This window comes from Protopterus annectens, chromosome 3.part0, assembly GCF_019279795.1.
Source record: "Protopterus annectens isolate FY-2018-M chromosome 3.part0, PAN1.0, whole genome shotgun sequence".
Classification (NCBI taxonomy): Eukaryota; Metazoa; Chordata; order Ceratodontiformes; family Protopteridae; genus Protopterus; species Protopterus annectens.
In genome coordinates, this window is record NC_056731.1 from 70,114,238 (window position 1) to 70,129,068 (window position 14,831).

Genomic DNA, 14,831 nt, shown 5'->3' on the forward strand with positions numbered 1-14,831 from the left:
TGTTGCTATGATGGCTTAGTGATTAACTACTGTGACTATAGTGTACAGGGTCCTGAGTTTGAGCTTTGCAGAAACAGTTTATTTTGTTGCTGGGCAGAACATGGGCCATTGGATCCAGAGTGATTAAGGCACTTTAAAGCAGTTGTAAGCAGGTTTGCGCGGGTTTGCACGATGGTAAGCACTGCTAACCTCTGGTTACAGTTTCTTACACTCCTAGGCTCCTACTTTGCTTAATCTGTGTAGGCAATGCTTACCCCCGTGCAAACGCACTTAGACATGCTTACTACTGCTTATTTGTGCTTAAACCTGCTTACTACTGCCTTATTCATTATGACACTGACACTTCACATGTGTATTTCATGCAGTACTCCAGTTCACATTTAAATGTTATTTAGTAGGTTATACAGCAAAAAGATGTAAATATATGTTCATATACTGTTTTCACATGGAAAATGATATATGCTGCAGTGGGACTCGAACCTGGAATGCCTGCTCATTAGGCGGATGCTCTAATCACTACACTATTACTATGCTGTTTCATCTGCATATATATTCCTTGTTATCCTCTTTGGCCTTTTCAGCTGCTTTAACCGTAGCTAAGCAATGGGCTATCCCATGCACCTACGGTTAGCTGTACTCGGGGTTTTAAAAAAAATAAATAAGCGGGTTTCTTCATTTTATTTGAATGTACTGTTGCTGTTCAACACATGGGGACTGTTGGTGGGGATATGCAGACATTGCTCATTTATTTATACTTTCTTCTGTTCTACTTTGCAGGGGCATGTTTATTCTGAGAGGTCTGCTCTCAGACACGCCCCCTGCACTCGTCCAGGCTCAGTGTAGGATTTGGAGCTCAGGCAGAGCGCCTTCATTAATATGCATGGCACGCTGCCGTCCTCCTCTTAAACTGCCGCTTACGTGCAGGACTAGTTTAGTCCTGCATGGCAGATTCATAAATCCAGGGAGAGTTATTATTTAAACAAAATCTGAAAAATGAATTTCAGTCTTTCATCCAGACAGAGCATGATATTTTAGCTGATCAATGTGGTGTATGATTAACTTTAAATTGCAAGACCTTTTTTGAAATAACAGTGACCACATTTCAGCCACATTATATTAATAAAGTTCTGTATAACTGAAGCAATGCATATTTATTAAAGATCAGCATAATTCATAATTGTTCTTTTTCAAAAGGATATTACTAGTGTAGTTGACGGGCCATTTTCATGGGAAGCTTGAGATTGTGAATAAACTGAAGAAAGTCTCTTCACTCTACTGTCTTGGCAAAATAATTTGTGAAGATACCTGTATAAAGCATATTCACAAAGCAAGTTGTGAAGGTATTGCTGATATTTTTTGCCTACAAATGCATAAATAATTGGATTCAGGCAACAATGAGCAAATGCAATTGGTTCTGTTATCTGCAGAGCATAATCTAGATTAATACTAGTTGCACAATCTTGTATAACTCCTTTAAGTTGTAGAGCATGAAGTAAAAGTACAATGTTATATGGAGTCCAGCAAATGAAAAAGGTACACATTACAAGAAATATAAGCTTGACAGCCTTTTGCTCCTTTCTGTTCTTGCATCTTAATAAATTGTTTAGGATCAGTGAATAAAAAACAACTATAATTAATAGGGGTATGAACAATCCTACTACATTAATTTCAGTATAACAAAATACTGTCCATTTTTGTTCAATGGTACAAATCCATGTCTCATTGCTAAAATGGAAAGTTGTACTAAACAGAATTTCTGGAAGTGAGGCGCAAAAACTTAAAATCCAGACAGCAACACATGCAACTCTTCCGTACACAACTCTTGTGTTTCTGAAAACAGAAACAGCATGGGCCACTACAAGATACCTGTCAATACACATAAGAGTTACAAAGAAGATCCCCCCATAGAAACCAGTCATAGACACTGCTGTAACTATTTTACACATAGCGTCTCCAAATATCCAACTCGCTTCAGTAGCATAAATAGCCCAGAAGGCTAAGGAGAAAACAAATAGGAGATCCATGACTGCCAGATTGAAGAGGTACATATCTGTCATACTTCTTGTCTTCGTCTTTGAGTATTTGAACAAGACACAGATGATTAGAATATTCCCCAGGAGTCCGAGGACAAGCACAATAGAGTAAAGTAGGGTGAGAAAAAAGGATCCAAACTTCCTGACATCTGCATTGTCACAAGCAGCATTTTCATTACTGTCATAATAATCTGAAGTTTCAGTTTTGGTAGCCTCTGGAAAAGAAAAAAAAGAATAGCTCATTGTTAGACTCCAAGAAACGTCATACTTACACAGAATCAGATAAAATACAAACACTTCTACTGTCTTAGATGTGTATGTAGGATGCTAGTCCTTGAATAAGCCCCTGTGTGACAGTATGACTGCTTACTGTATTTCTTAACCCTGAGATTATATGACTTCATATATGAGCAGTAGAGATACTTATAACTTGCAATTCCTGAACATGTTAAAATGCCTACCACTTGTGCATCCTGTTCAGTATGTGTTGGACTTCCGTACCTCTGAATGACAGCAAATGTAAATCCCATGAGTAATATACAAGTTGCAAAATGTATAGGGGTATCTAATGTTTTTTTTTTTTGAGGAAAAGGGGTGAATTTAATGATATATTCTTTTTATGCCATGGGCTGATGTTTTGTAATCATATCTGCTTTATGGATGCAAAGAGATGCGTGTTGGCAAGGCTCATGTGTCAGCAATTAGCCATCATATTATCCTGATGGTGCTGTATTACCAGATATGTCTAGCAAGCAATTCTTCTCATGGAGTGGCTCTGCTCCTTTTCTCTGCTAAAGACGGACATAATCTTATTAGTATCAGTATTATTATCACTACTGTATACCAAATAGTATAGCAATGACTGACAACATCGCTGTGTTATATTGAAGATTTACCCATGGTTGGTGTGATTAAATAAAACCAAGTCTGGGTAAATCTTCGATACACCACAACATGGAGTCAGTTATTGGTATTATACAATGACATTATTTAAGAAAAAAGTTACTTTTCTTAAATAATGTCTTTGTATAACGGCACTGTAGTGTTCTTCTGCTTCTGCTGCACATCCTGTTGCTTTTTTGATGTACTGCATATGCATATGGGACTTGCATTCCCATGCTTACCCAGTACATCAGTGCTTTGGAAAGGGATCAAAGGAGAAAGGAAGGTCTCCGTTGCTCCTTTTTTTTTTAAAAATAAAGAAAAGGTTTTGGACACTTTAGGGGTAGGAGAGAGACAGAATGGAGGAAATACAAGGAAAATCATGTACATTTCTTTAGTTTTGAATAACATACCTGATTTTTCCTAGTATTTTCTCTGTCCTATCTTTCTTGTATGTCCAGACTGTCCAGATTTCTAATTTTATTTATTTGTTTTAAAAAAAATGAAAAGTTGCAGTAAATACCAATGATGAAAGTCTGGGTGACTGGACCTTTTTCCATTGGTATATGGTCGGATTTACAACAGGCACACTGTTTGGGCTGACCAATCAGCGTGCTACTTTTTGAATGCTAATGGCCAGTCATTGTATAATACATGCTACTTACCCAGAGTTCTGTCCTGTGGAACTTCAGGATACTTTTGGGAACTTGTTAAAGTTGTTGCTTTGCAGGTTTCCGTATATACCATTAAAATCATTGGCATCTGTGCATGGAATTTCATGCTTTGAAGTCACGTTATATGTTTATATGACTATCTTATAACAATGGACCAAATTTTTAAAGCTTACCTCGAGGTATACATGATGTATACACCTCGAGGCAACCTTTTTGTTTTCAAACACAACCCTAACATGGTGCTTTTGCATGAAGGTGTGCAGTGCCATGTGGGCTGTCTCTACAGTCATGCTAAATGCTAAAGATGAAGTTTGGGGGAGAGACAAATGCTAATTAGCCGTGATCTTCTTTTCCAGAACTGTCTCCAGGAAGGTATCCATACACTGAGCAGCTGTGTAGATTAATATGATCGCTCCTTCCACCTCTCAGCAATGAACATGGCCAAAACATTATGGGGGGGTAAGTTAGGCAGGTGTCGGGGGGGGGCTAGAGTGGCTGTCATACATCCACACAACCCTACACTAATGAGCAGAGTCTGTAACATTGGGTGGGGGGCATTAGTCACCAGGTAAAACTGTTAATTCTCATGCTTTAACAGTACTTTAACAGTACAAGGATTGGGAGGGAACCACAAGCCATCAGAGATGACTCTTAATTCTCATGCCTTAATGGCACTTTAACTGTACAGGGATTGGGGGAAACATTACACACCACAGATAACTGTTAATTCTTGTTCCTTAATGGCAAATAAACAGAAGGAGGGTTGGGGGGGCACTAGACATCAGGAATACTCAATATGGCATGCCTTAAAGACACATATTTAAATAAAAAGTGTGGGAATCTACTAGATACCAGGAAAAAGTAGCACTATGCGTATCTCAAACTCTGTACACTCTCACTTCTGACTGGGGATAGGAGTCCTCTGCACCATCACTAAATGGCAGGGATTGATCTTTACATTTTATACATGTTAAAAAAATACATGGAATGGAAAAGTGGATTCAAACCATGCATCTTTGATAGAAAAAATCCTGCAGTAACCCACTGCACTATCTCAGAAGTTAGTGCAGCAGCACTTTTTAGTATATATTGAGGATCTTGGGAATTACATAATGTCTGTAATATGTTATAATGTACGAGAGAGAGGAACAGGAAATGCTAGGCATATACCTCCTATTATAATGAGCTTTTCTCCTAACATGCATTTACTGAAGGATATAAAGTGTGAAACCTGAATGTCCGCCGTTATGGACTGACTGTAATTATCCATGAAGCACTTGGGCAGTGTAAAAAGACACATCTAGAATGTTCTGACAACAAGGATAGGTATGTGGGTATGTTGTGTGTGTGTGCGTGTGTGTGTGTGTGTGTGTGTGTGTGTGTGTGTGTGTGTGTGTGTGTGTGTGTGTGTGTGTGTGTGTGTGTGTGTGTGTATGTGTTTCTGGATGTTTTACTGTGTGTTTGCATGTGTGGGAGAGTGGCTGAGGGAAAAGGAGAAACTGGGTTCACATGACATAGCCGCCAAAGTAAACTACTGCAGGAAGTGATGATCTGCTCTTCATGGTAGTTAACTGTGATTCATAGTGTGACGACTGGGGAGAGATGGGCGAAGGCTGCCAGCCTAGTCAAATATAATTTAATATATAATTCTAGTAACTGTATAAATAAATGTAAAATACAGGCTTGTGGTTTTAAATGTAAGAAAACACTGCGAAATGTGGAAATGCAAAATATGTGACAACATTGCACTCTACTGGCCCAGTAAAGCATGTTGTATCCTTTCATGTTAGAATTTGGCCCGAGGGCAGCTGGATAAAGATTTCATGGCCATTGTTTTAAGGCTAAAGTTTATGACTAGAATTTAGATATGGAAGGTGCTTTATTGCTTTAGTTTCTGTTAGTATATACATGTGAAATGTCTTCTAGTGTAAGTTTCTGTGCAGGTGTTAGATTGCTAAATAATGCAGTTTGTGGCCTGAAAACTCAGACCAGGTGTTAAGATGATGCAATATGAATACTGGGAAAACCTAAGTATCAAAAATGATGTAATCTGGGGAGGACCCAGAGACATGTTTGTTAGTGATGTTTTATAAACTATGTCTCAGAGAGAGAGAAAGAGCATTTTGATCTGGACATCTAACTTATCAACACTCTGCTAATGCTCACATGTAAGTTTTTAGCACTGTGATATCTTGTAGGAATAGTTAAAGCTAGTAAAGATTAATTAGGTATTTTTCTTTGAAACCAGACCTGTCCTAATGTATTATTTTAAGTTTCTGTGTGATATGTGAACTCTTAGATATCTCTGTTGTGTAGTAGATTTGTCTTGTGTTTTAATTATTTATTATTAACTATTTCTAAAACCTTCTACCTGTGGCTGCTTTATGTAGAGATAAGCTCTAGAGTACATTGCATATTTATATAGAGGTTATTGTAATAGGCCACTCTGATAAGCCTTAGACTGTATAGTCACATTACCATTGGATATTAATATTGCACAGTAATAATTGAGGGCCTTTTAGTAGCTGATATTATTAACTGGGTGGTGGCGGTAATTACTACCGTATAGTCTGGGTAAAGGGGCACAGCTGGAGAATCTGTGTCAGCCTTTCCCAGGAGTGTCTGTGAAGTTGTATAAATACTTATCTCAAAGTGTATGTGTGTGTTGTGTCAGCTACATGGGCAGGGACACAAAGCACTGGTTGGACAGAGAGGGTACTGGGAGGTTTTATCTTGCCCAGTTAGGCTGAGACCTGGATCCTATACCTGGATCCTATAGCTGTGCCAGTGGGGAGTCGTATTGGGGATCTGGTGAGCAAGGGAGCAGCCAACCCCAGACTGACTGTGATCTCTGTGTGCACTTAAGTGAAATTGTACTTTACTGTGTGTATTAATTATCCTTTCCTCCTCTAGGAGACAACCTCCCTAGTGTTAGTGGTGAGGATTGAGGCTCCTTGATTGCTGGGCCAGGGCACGGTCATCACAAATGTTTGGCAGTGGTGGGATCTACTTCACATACTAATTGGCTTGTAGTGGTGTGGGTAGAGCGAATTCCTGTAGCTTATGTACAGTGATCTCTAAAAGTGTTTTTACTCTAAAAAACCCACGCAGTGTATACCAAGAGTTCAGATCACAATTGTTTATTTCTTTTGTTAGCTTAGTGTTGGTCAGCGTGAGCAGGCAGCATGTCAGCAGAAGAGTGTGGAAAGCTGACAAGGAGCCAGCTAGCAGAGATGTGCCAGGCTAGAGGGATGGTGCATGGAAACCTGACTAAGGCAGACATGATTGCAGCCTTGGTTACAGCTGAATCAGAAAACAGCAGCCTGGAGGATAATCAGACTGACAGTGGAGATACAATATTCTTGGAGAATGGACAGCTCAACCTTTCTGCAGTGGACTTAAAAATTCAGCTGGAGCTAAAGAGACTTGAGTTGGAGGCCAGGCGTATGGAACTTGAAGCAGCTGAGAGAATGAGGAGCCTAGAAGCTGAAGAACAGGAACGGCAGAGAAAGCATGAGAGGGAAATGCTGACTCTTTGCCAGAGTCATGGAGGTAATGGGGAAGGGAGTAACCGGACCCCAAAAGCACAAAAGGTCAGTAAATTTCTTCCACAGTTTAAAGAGGGGGATCATTTTGATAGCTTGATTCATATGTTTGAGCAGGTATGTAAACAGTATGAAGTTGACCAAAGGCTCTGGGTACGGTTCCTGAACCCCTTACTCCATGGTAAAGCTGTAACTTCTTTAGCAAAAATGCTTGACACTGACTGTTTTGATTATACTGCTGTAAAAATACATTTGTTAGAATGTTTTAAGCTAACACTTGAAATGTATAGGGAAAAGTTTTGTGAGCATAGACGCAAGGCAGATGAAAATGTATGTGAATATTTTGTTGAACTGAGCACTTATTTTCATAGCTGGGTGAGTGGATGTCAGGTCACCACTTTTGAAGGGCTGGCAGACCTTGTGGTAAGGGAACAAGCCCTTAACACTTTGCCTGAGGACATGAGGATCTGGTTAGCTGATAAACAGTGTGCTACTTCAGAGGAGTTGGGGAAGAAGGGAGACCTATACCTAGCAAGCAGGGCAGCCCTGCACAGGAAAGGGACCCCCAGTACTGCTCATGGGACTAAAGGAACCCATGGTGGGCAGCACAGTCTGCCCCATCAGAATCTGCAAGTAGCAGGGGAAGCCACTAGTCCAGTTTCACATCCAGGAGCTAGGGTTAAATGTTTTGAATGCAACCAGTGGGGCAATGTGGCATACAGATGTCCACTGAGGCAAGGTGGGGAACCAAAGGTGAGGGAGCCAGTAAGTGGGAAAGACAAAATGCCAACAGTGTGTTGTCTTGAGACAACAGGGGTATGGAACTACCATCCTGCAGATGTCCTGAAAGGGAAGGATTTGGATGAGGCAGTACTATGTACTTATGCAGTTAAGAGCAGTGAGGCTAAGAGACAAGCATGTGGGTCTGGTAGCCTGGGGGAGACCCAGACAGACTGCATACTCACAGCCAGGACTGCTGAGGTGGTTACTTCAGGGAGTGAGCTACACTGTAGCAGTGAGACTGAATGTGAGCCACAGCTGCTTGTGGGTACTGATGTTCCCATGGACAGCGTAACTGCAAAGGTAGAGGTGAGTAGTAGTACCCAGGCTGACAGTGAGGCACCGCTGTCAGAGGATGCCAGACTTCCTGTGGAAGGGGAGCTGGGAAGGGTTACAAGGAGAGACTTGAGACAGGCTCAGCTCTCAGACCCTACATTGCAAGGCCTGAGGCAGGTAGCTAGGGAGGCACCTGATTCTCAAGGGAAGGAGAAATCTGTATACTGGAACAAAGGGTTATTGTACAGAGAGTGGACCCCTGAGGGAGGGCTAGTAGGTGATAGAGTACAGCAGTTGGTAGTGCCTAGAGCTTACAGTCTGGCACTTCTAGCCATAGCCCATGATATTCCCTTTGCAGGTCATATGGGCATAAAACATACAAAGACATGTATTATGCAAAATTTCTATTGGCCTGGAATTTCCAGAAATGTAACAGGGTACTGCAGGACCTGTGAGCAGTGCCAAAAGGTAGGCAAGGCAGGAGACAAGGTGAGATCTCCTTTGATGCCTCTGCCTGTGATTGAGGAGCCATTTCAGAGGGTAGCTATGGATATTGTGGGTCCTCTGAGTACCCCAAGTTCCACAGGGAAAAAGTATATCCTAGTGATTGTAGATTATGCTACACGATACCCTGAGGCAGTGGCTTTGTCCTCCATTGAGGCAGAGAAGGTGGCAAATGCTTTGCTAGAGATTTTCAGCAGGGTAGGTTTCCCAAAGGAAATACTGTCTGTCAGAGGTGCCAATTTTATGTCAGACCTGCTAGCTTGTCTGTGGAGGTCCTGTGGGGTGAAGCACATGAAGACCACCCCCTACGATCCCCAGACTAATGGTCTTGTTGAGAGGTTAAACTCTACAATCAAGTCCATGCTACGGGCATTTGCAGATCAGTTTAAGAGGGAGTGGGACAAATGTTTGCCCCATCTGTTGTTTGCTTACAGAGAGGTTCCCCAGGAATCCACAGGTTTTTCACCCTTTGAGTTGCTGTATGGGCATAGGGTGAGGAGACCTCTAGATTTCATTTGAGATGAGTGGGAAGGTGAGTGTGAGTCTCACAAGGAGTCTGTTGTGGCATATGTCCTGAACCTCAGAAAAAGGCTTAGGGAACTCATGGGCCTGGCCCAGGAGAACCTGGCAGAAGCCCAACAACAGAAAAAGGTGTGGTATGACAGGAATGCTTGAGCTAGAGTGTATGCTGTAGGGCAGCAGGTGATGGTTCTCATTCCTGTCAGACACAATAAGTTGCAAGCAGCTTTGGAGGGACCCTACAAGGTGGTAAGAAAAGTAAGTGCTGTTAACTACATGGTGGAAGTGCTAGGCAGATGGCAGGGGCACAAATTGTTTCATGTTAACATGATGAAACCTTACCATGATAGGGAGGCTCTTCTGCTGAGCATTTGCAGTGGATTGCAGGAGGAGTCTGAGAGAGATCTTGTGACTGATTTCCTCAGTGAGGCTCGTGCTGACACCTTGGTGGAAGGGGTAGCAATGTCCCATCAGCTATCTCCTACCCAGGTTCGAGAAATCCAAGCTGTGTTGCTGGAGTTTGGGGGCATGTTCACTGGGAAACCAGGGAGCACCCACCTGATGCAGCACCAGATGGATACAGGATCTCAAAGGCCTATCAGGCAGGCCCCTTATAGGGTGCCTGAGAGAGTCAGACTCTGAGGGAAGAGGTACAGGAGATGTTGGAACTAGGGGTTATTCAAGAGTCCAACAGTCCCCGGGCCTCGCCAGTGGTGTTGGTGTTAAAGATGGATGGCAGCAACATTTTCTGTGTAGATTACAGGAAATTAAATAGTCACATAGAGTCAGGTGCTTACCCCATACCTAGGACAGATATGGCCCTAGAGCAGCTGGGTGGGGCTAGGTATCTTACAACCATTGATCTTGCCAAGGGTTACTGGCAGGTGATCTTGATTCCCAGTGCTAGAGAGAAGTCAGCCTTTGTGACTCCTTTTGGCTTGTATGAGTTCACAAGGATGCCCTTTGGGATGAAGAATGCCCCAGCAACTTTCCAGAGGCTGGTAGATCATATATTAGCAGGAGCAGGAGGGTTTGCCCTTGCTTACATGGATGATATTGCTATCTACAGCCATTCCTGGCAAGAGCACCTTCAGCATGTCAGGGAGGTGCTGGGCAGATTACAGAGATCAGGTTTGACTATTAAGCCGAGCAAATGTCAGGTGGGTATGGCAGAGGTCTCCTACCTAGGACATAGAGTGGGGAGTGGTAGGATAAGGCCAGAACCTGCCAAAGTGGAAGCTATTCAGGCATGGCCTGCACCTGTTACCAAAAAGCAGGTGAGGGCATTCTTAGGGACAGCAGGGTACTACAGAAAGCTTGTTCCCAATTATAGTACCATAGCTGCTCCCCTCACAGACCTGACAAGGAAGAACAGGCCAGATAAGGTACTGTGGACCCCAGAATGTGAGCAGGCATTTCAGAAGCTTAAGGAAGCTTTGGGAGGACCCCCTGTATTAGCCAGTCCAGACTAAAGCAAAGAATTTGTTGTGCAGGTGGATGCTTCAAACTATGGGGTGGGGGCTGTACTTAGCCAGATTTCTTCAGAGGGAGAAGAGCACCCAGTGGTTTATCTCAATCGTGGGCTCCAACCCAGGAAGGAATGCTATGCAGCAGTAGAAATGGAATGTCTAGCCATAGTGTGTGCACTAAAAAAAACTTCAGCCTTATCTGCATGGAAGAAAATTTACTGTGATGACAGATCACAACCCTCTAACATGGTTAAACAGAGCCAGTCAGCAAAATGCGAAGTTGCTAAGATGGAGTCTGGGGTTGCAAGCATATGATATGTCAGTGCAGCACTGCAGTGGGAGTGGCAATGCCAATGCAGATGGGCTCTTAAGACAGGGAATAGGGTGAGGTACACCCAAATAGACCTGACACTCTGAAGCGACTTTTCTCAAGGGGCACTTGAAAAACTTGCTTGAGTGCCCTGTGGGGGAAGAGATGTGATGACTGGGGAGAGATGGGCAAAGGCTACCAGCCTAGTCAAATAGAATGTAACATATAATTCTATTAACTGTATAAATAAATGTAAAATACAGGCTTGTGGTTTTAAATGTAAGAAAACACTGTGAAATGTGGAAATGCAAAATATGTGACAACATTGCACTCTGCTGGCCCAGTGAAGCATGTTGCATCCTTTCATGTTAGAATTTGGCCCGAGGGCAGCTGGATAAAGATTTTATGCCCATTGTTTTAAGGCTAAAGTTTGTGACTAGAATTTAGATATGGAAGGTGCTTTATTGCTATAGTTTCTGTTAGTATATACATGTGAAATGTCTTCTATTGTTGGAAGTTTCTGTGCAGGTGTTAGATTGCTAAATAATGCAGTTTGTGGCCTGAGAACTCAGACCAGGTGTTAAGATGATGCAATATGAATACTGGGAAAACCTAAGTGTCAAAAATGATGTAATCTGGGGAGGACCCAGAGACATGTTTGTTAGTGATGTTTTATAAAATATGTCTCAGAGAGAGAGAAATAACATCTTGATCTGGACATCTAACTTATCAGCACTCTGCTTATGCTCATGTGTACATTTTTAGCACTGTGACATCTTATAGAAATAGTTAAAGCTAGTAAAGATTAATTAGGTATTTTTCTTTGAAACCAGACCTGTCCTACTGTATTATTTTAAGTTTCTGTGTGATCTGTGAACTCTTAGATATCTGTTGTGTAGTAGATTTGTGTTGTGTTTTAATTATTTATTATTAAATATTTTTAAAACCTTCTACCTGTGGCTGCTTTGTGTAGAGATAAGTTCTAGAGTACATTGCATATTTATATAGAGTTTATTGTAATAGGCCACTCTGGTAAGCCTTAGACTGTATAGTCACATTACCACTGGATATTAATATTGCACAGTAGTAATTGGACACCCTTTTAAGGGCCTTTTAGTAGCTGATATTATTAACTGGGAGGTGGCAGTAATTACTACCATATAGTCTGAGTAAAGTGGCACAGCTGGAGAATCTGTGTCAGCCTTTCCCAGGAGTGTCTGTGAAGGTGTATAAATACTTATCTCAAAGTGTGTGTGTGTTGTGTCAGCTACTTGGGCAGGGACATGAAGCACTGGTTGGACAGAGAGGGTACTGGGAGGGTTTAGCTTGCCCAGTTAGGCTGAGACCTGGACCCTATAGCTGTGCCAGTGGGGAATCTTACTGGGGACATGGTGAGCAAGGGAGCAGCCAGCCCCAGACTGACTGTGATCTCTGTGTGCACTTAATGGAAATTGTACTTTACTGTGTGTATTAATGATCCTTTCCTCCTCTAGGAGAAGACCTCCCTGGTGTTAGTGGTGAGGACTGAGACTCCTTGATTGCTGGGCCAGGGCACGGTCATCACACATAGACACACAAATAAGCCAAAAATGAGGTCTTTCCTCACTGCGGACAATGTGTCTATGAACTACAAAATACTGCATCTTGGCAACAGGGCCTTTTTACCATGGGCTGCATGGCTCAGTGGGGATCTTAACTGGTATTAACTGTTGTTAATGTATTTGTATTTTATTATTAATGAACAGTTTTCAAATACATTTCTCTGTGTTTACTTTGCTTATTGGAATACATTTTTGCTTGTTATTTATGGAAATACTGTAAAACTTCAGTTAATTCTGCACTGAGATTATACTTCACTTGTCTCTTTTTAAAGTGATTTTGCATAGTACATATTTTATAATTCCCATTCACTTTCTCTTCTGCTTATAGCTTCAAAGAGTACAATTTTATGTCGAAGGCTAGTGCAGTTTTATGTTTAACTGATGTTGGTATTTTGCATTGTAAAGTTTTAATAACATTTCTGAAATGAAATGCTGATGAAGCTGGCTATGTGCAGTCACTGTCTTACTGTAGTGCATTTTTAAATAACAGATGTCGCATATTCTGGGGATAGACAGAAGGATAGATAGGTTGGAGGTTGAAAGACTTTATAAAAGAGGACACCAAAGTTGAGAAGATGACAATGTAGGTAAATCAGTGAGAGAGGAGGAGGTCGTTAATCATTACATTAGCACTCAGATTAGAGGGGAACAAAATGAAGGATACTGGTAAACGGATTGGGGAGAACCTAAAAGGGAGAGCAAGTATCAGGTAATAAGGAACAGGTGATGTGACTGGATGACCACTGCCTCCTATAAGTGGTCTAGAATATCTTGGCATCTAGAGTAAGGAAAGAGGATTAATTTGTGGAAGTATTTGTTCTGGGGATTCTGTGAAACATGCTCAGATTCAAGTTTAGTCAAGTTAGCTTTAGCCATGACCATTCTGAAGTGTGGATCAATTTAAGTGGGAGGTAAATAGGTACATGGACTAAAACCCAGGTAAGAAACTTTAGGAAATCAGAACACAGGAAGTTTAAGAAGATCGCAATGGGGTCAATAAGGACTGCAAAGCAAAAAGTGAAACAAATTAATTCAGATTTAAAAAAAAAATTTTTTTTTTAATATGTACAGTATATGGGCAACAGCGAAGAAGGAAGGGCCAAAAGAGGAGAAGCAATTCTGAGAACAGAAGGAAGCCAAATAGCTGAGGAGGGAATTAAATAAAGTAAAGGGATTTTAAAGAAAGGGCATAAAAGAAATGATACTAAAGAGCAAGTGAATGGTAGGAAAATAAAGAGGGAAGAAAAAGGGAAACATGGTAGCTCAGAAAAGAAAAGTAAGGGTGGAGAAGAGGCTAGGAGAGGGTTTGAAGATGTTTACAAGGGGTCATCATGTACTGATCCAGGCTTATCTCCCCAGACCAGGCCTACCCTATATCTCCTCTCACTTCCTCTCTCTATCACTCATACCATTCGGGTTTTTCTATTTATCTCTCAATCTCTCATACCATTTGGGTTTTCTGTTTATAAAAACATCCACCAATCTCCTTGTTAACAATATACCTATAGTTTGCATCACCTGTAATAGTGATGTGCTCTCTTTTATAAAGATCATACATAATAGTACGTAACTGGAACTTCTCTCTTCCAGAAATATTGCGTTTTTTATTAAAAAAAAAAACAGTGATCTCTGTATTCACAATGTACTCATAATATGCATGTTCTAGAAAAATTGTATTACCTTGCATTACAAAGATTGCATTTATTCTGTATCTAATCAAGACTGTATAGCTCAATCTGTAAGTGGAGCTTTTCTCCCTGGGCCTCCGCTGAAAATGGGTTCTTTCTGACACAGTCAGACTATCCCAGTAAATAAATGTCAAATAAATAAATAAAATAAATAAATTAGCAGAAAGGAAAATAGAGAGAAGTGTAACTTAACTCTTTAACAAATGATGAAAGGGGCATAACAGAAGACAGAAAACAAGTCAAAAGTCTCAATGAGTTATCTGAACTCATTTCACCACTGAAAAAGGAAGCAACTGTGTTAACATTGGAAGGATCAAGAGGTGGAATGGGTAAATGGTTGGACTGAAACATTAACGTTTGGAGAGTAGAAAAGGAGCTAGTCAAGATAAGAAATAGAAAGGCACAAAGACTTTCTGTGGTTACTTTGCATTCTTTTCATCACTAGACTGCAGGATAACCATGCCATCTTTGTATATGTGTGTGCGTGTGTGTGCATGTGTGTGTGTGTGTGTGTTTATGTTTGTATGAGCTTCTGTGTGTGTAGGCAGAT

At 41.3% G+C, this 14,831-nt stretch overlaps 1 protein-coding gene across 1 annotated transcript in view; it reads right to left on the bottom strand.

Moving 5' to 3' along the window:
* Window positions 1–909: 909 nt before the first annotated feature.
* The window catches only part of LOC122797246 (C-C chemokine receptor type 4-like), an 89,484-nt gene continuing 75,562 nt past the window's right edge, over window positions 910–14,831 (bottom strand). Inside the window, exon 4 of the mRNA XM_044066093.1 lies at window positions 910–2,248. Coding sequence (XP_043922028.1) covers window positions 1,188–2,248 — 1,061 coding nt within the window. The 3' untranslated portion in view covers window positions 910–1,187. The remainder of the gene's footprint in view (window positions 2,249–14,831) is intronic.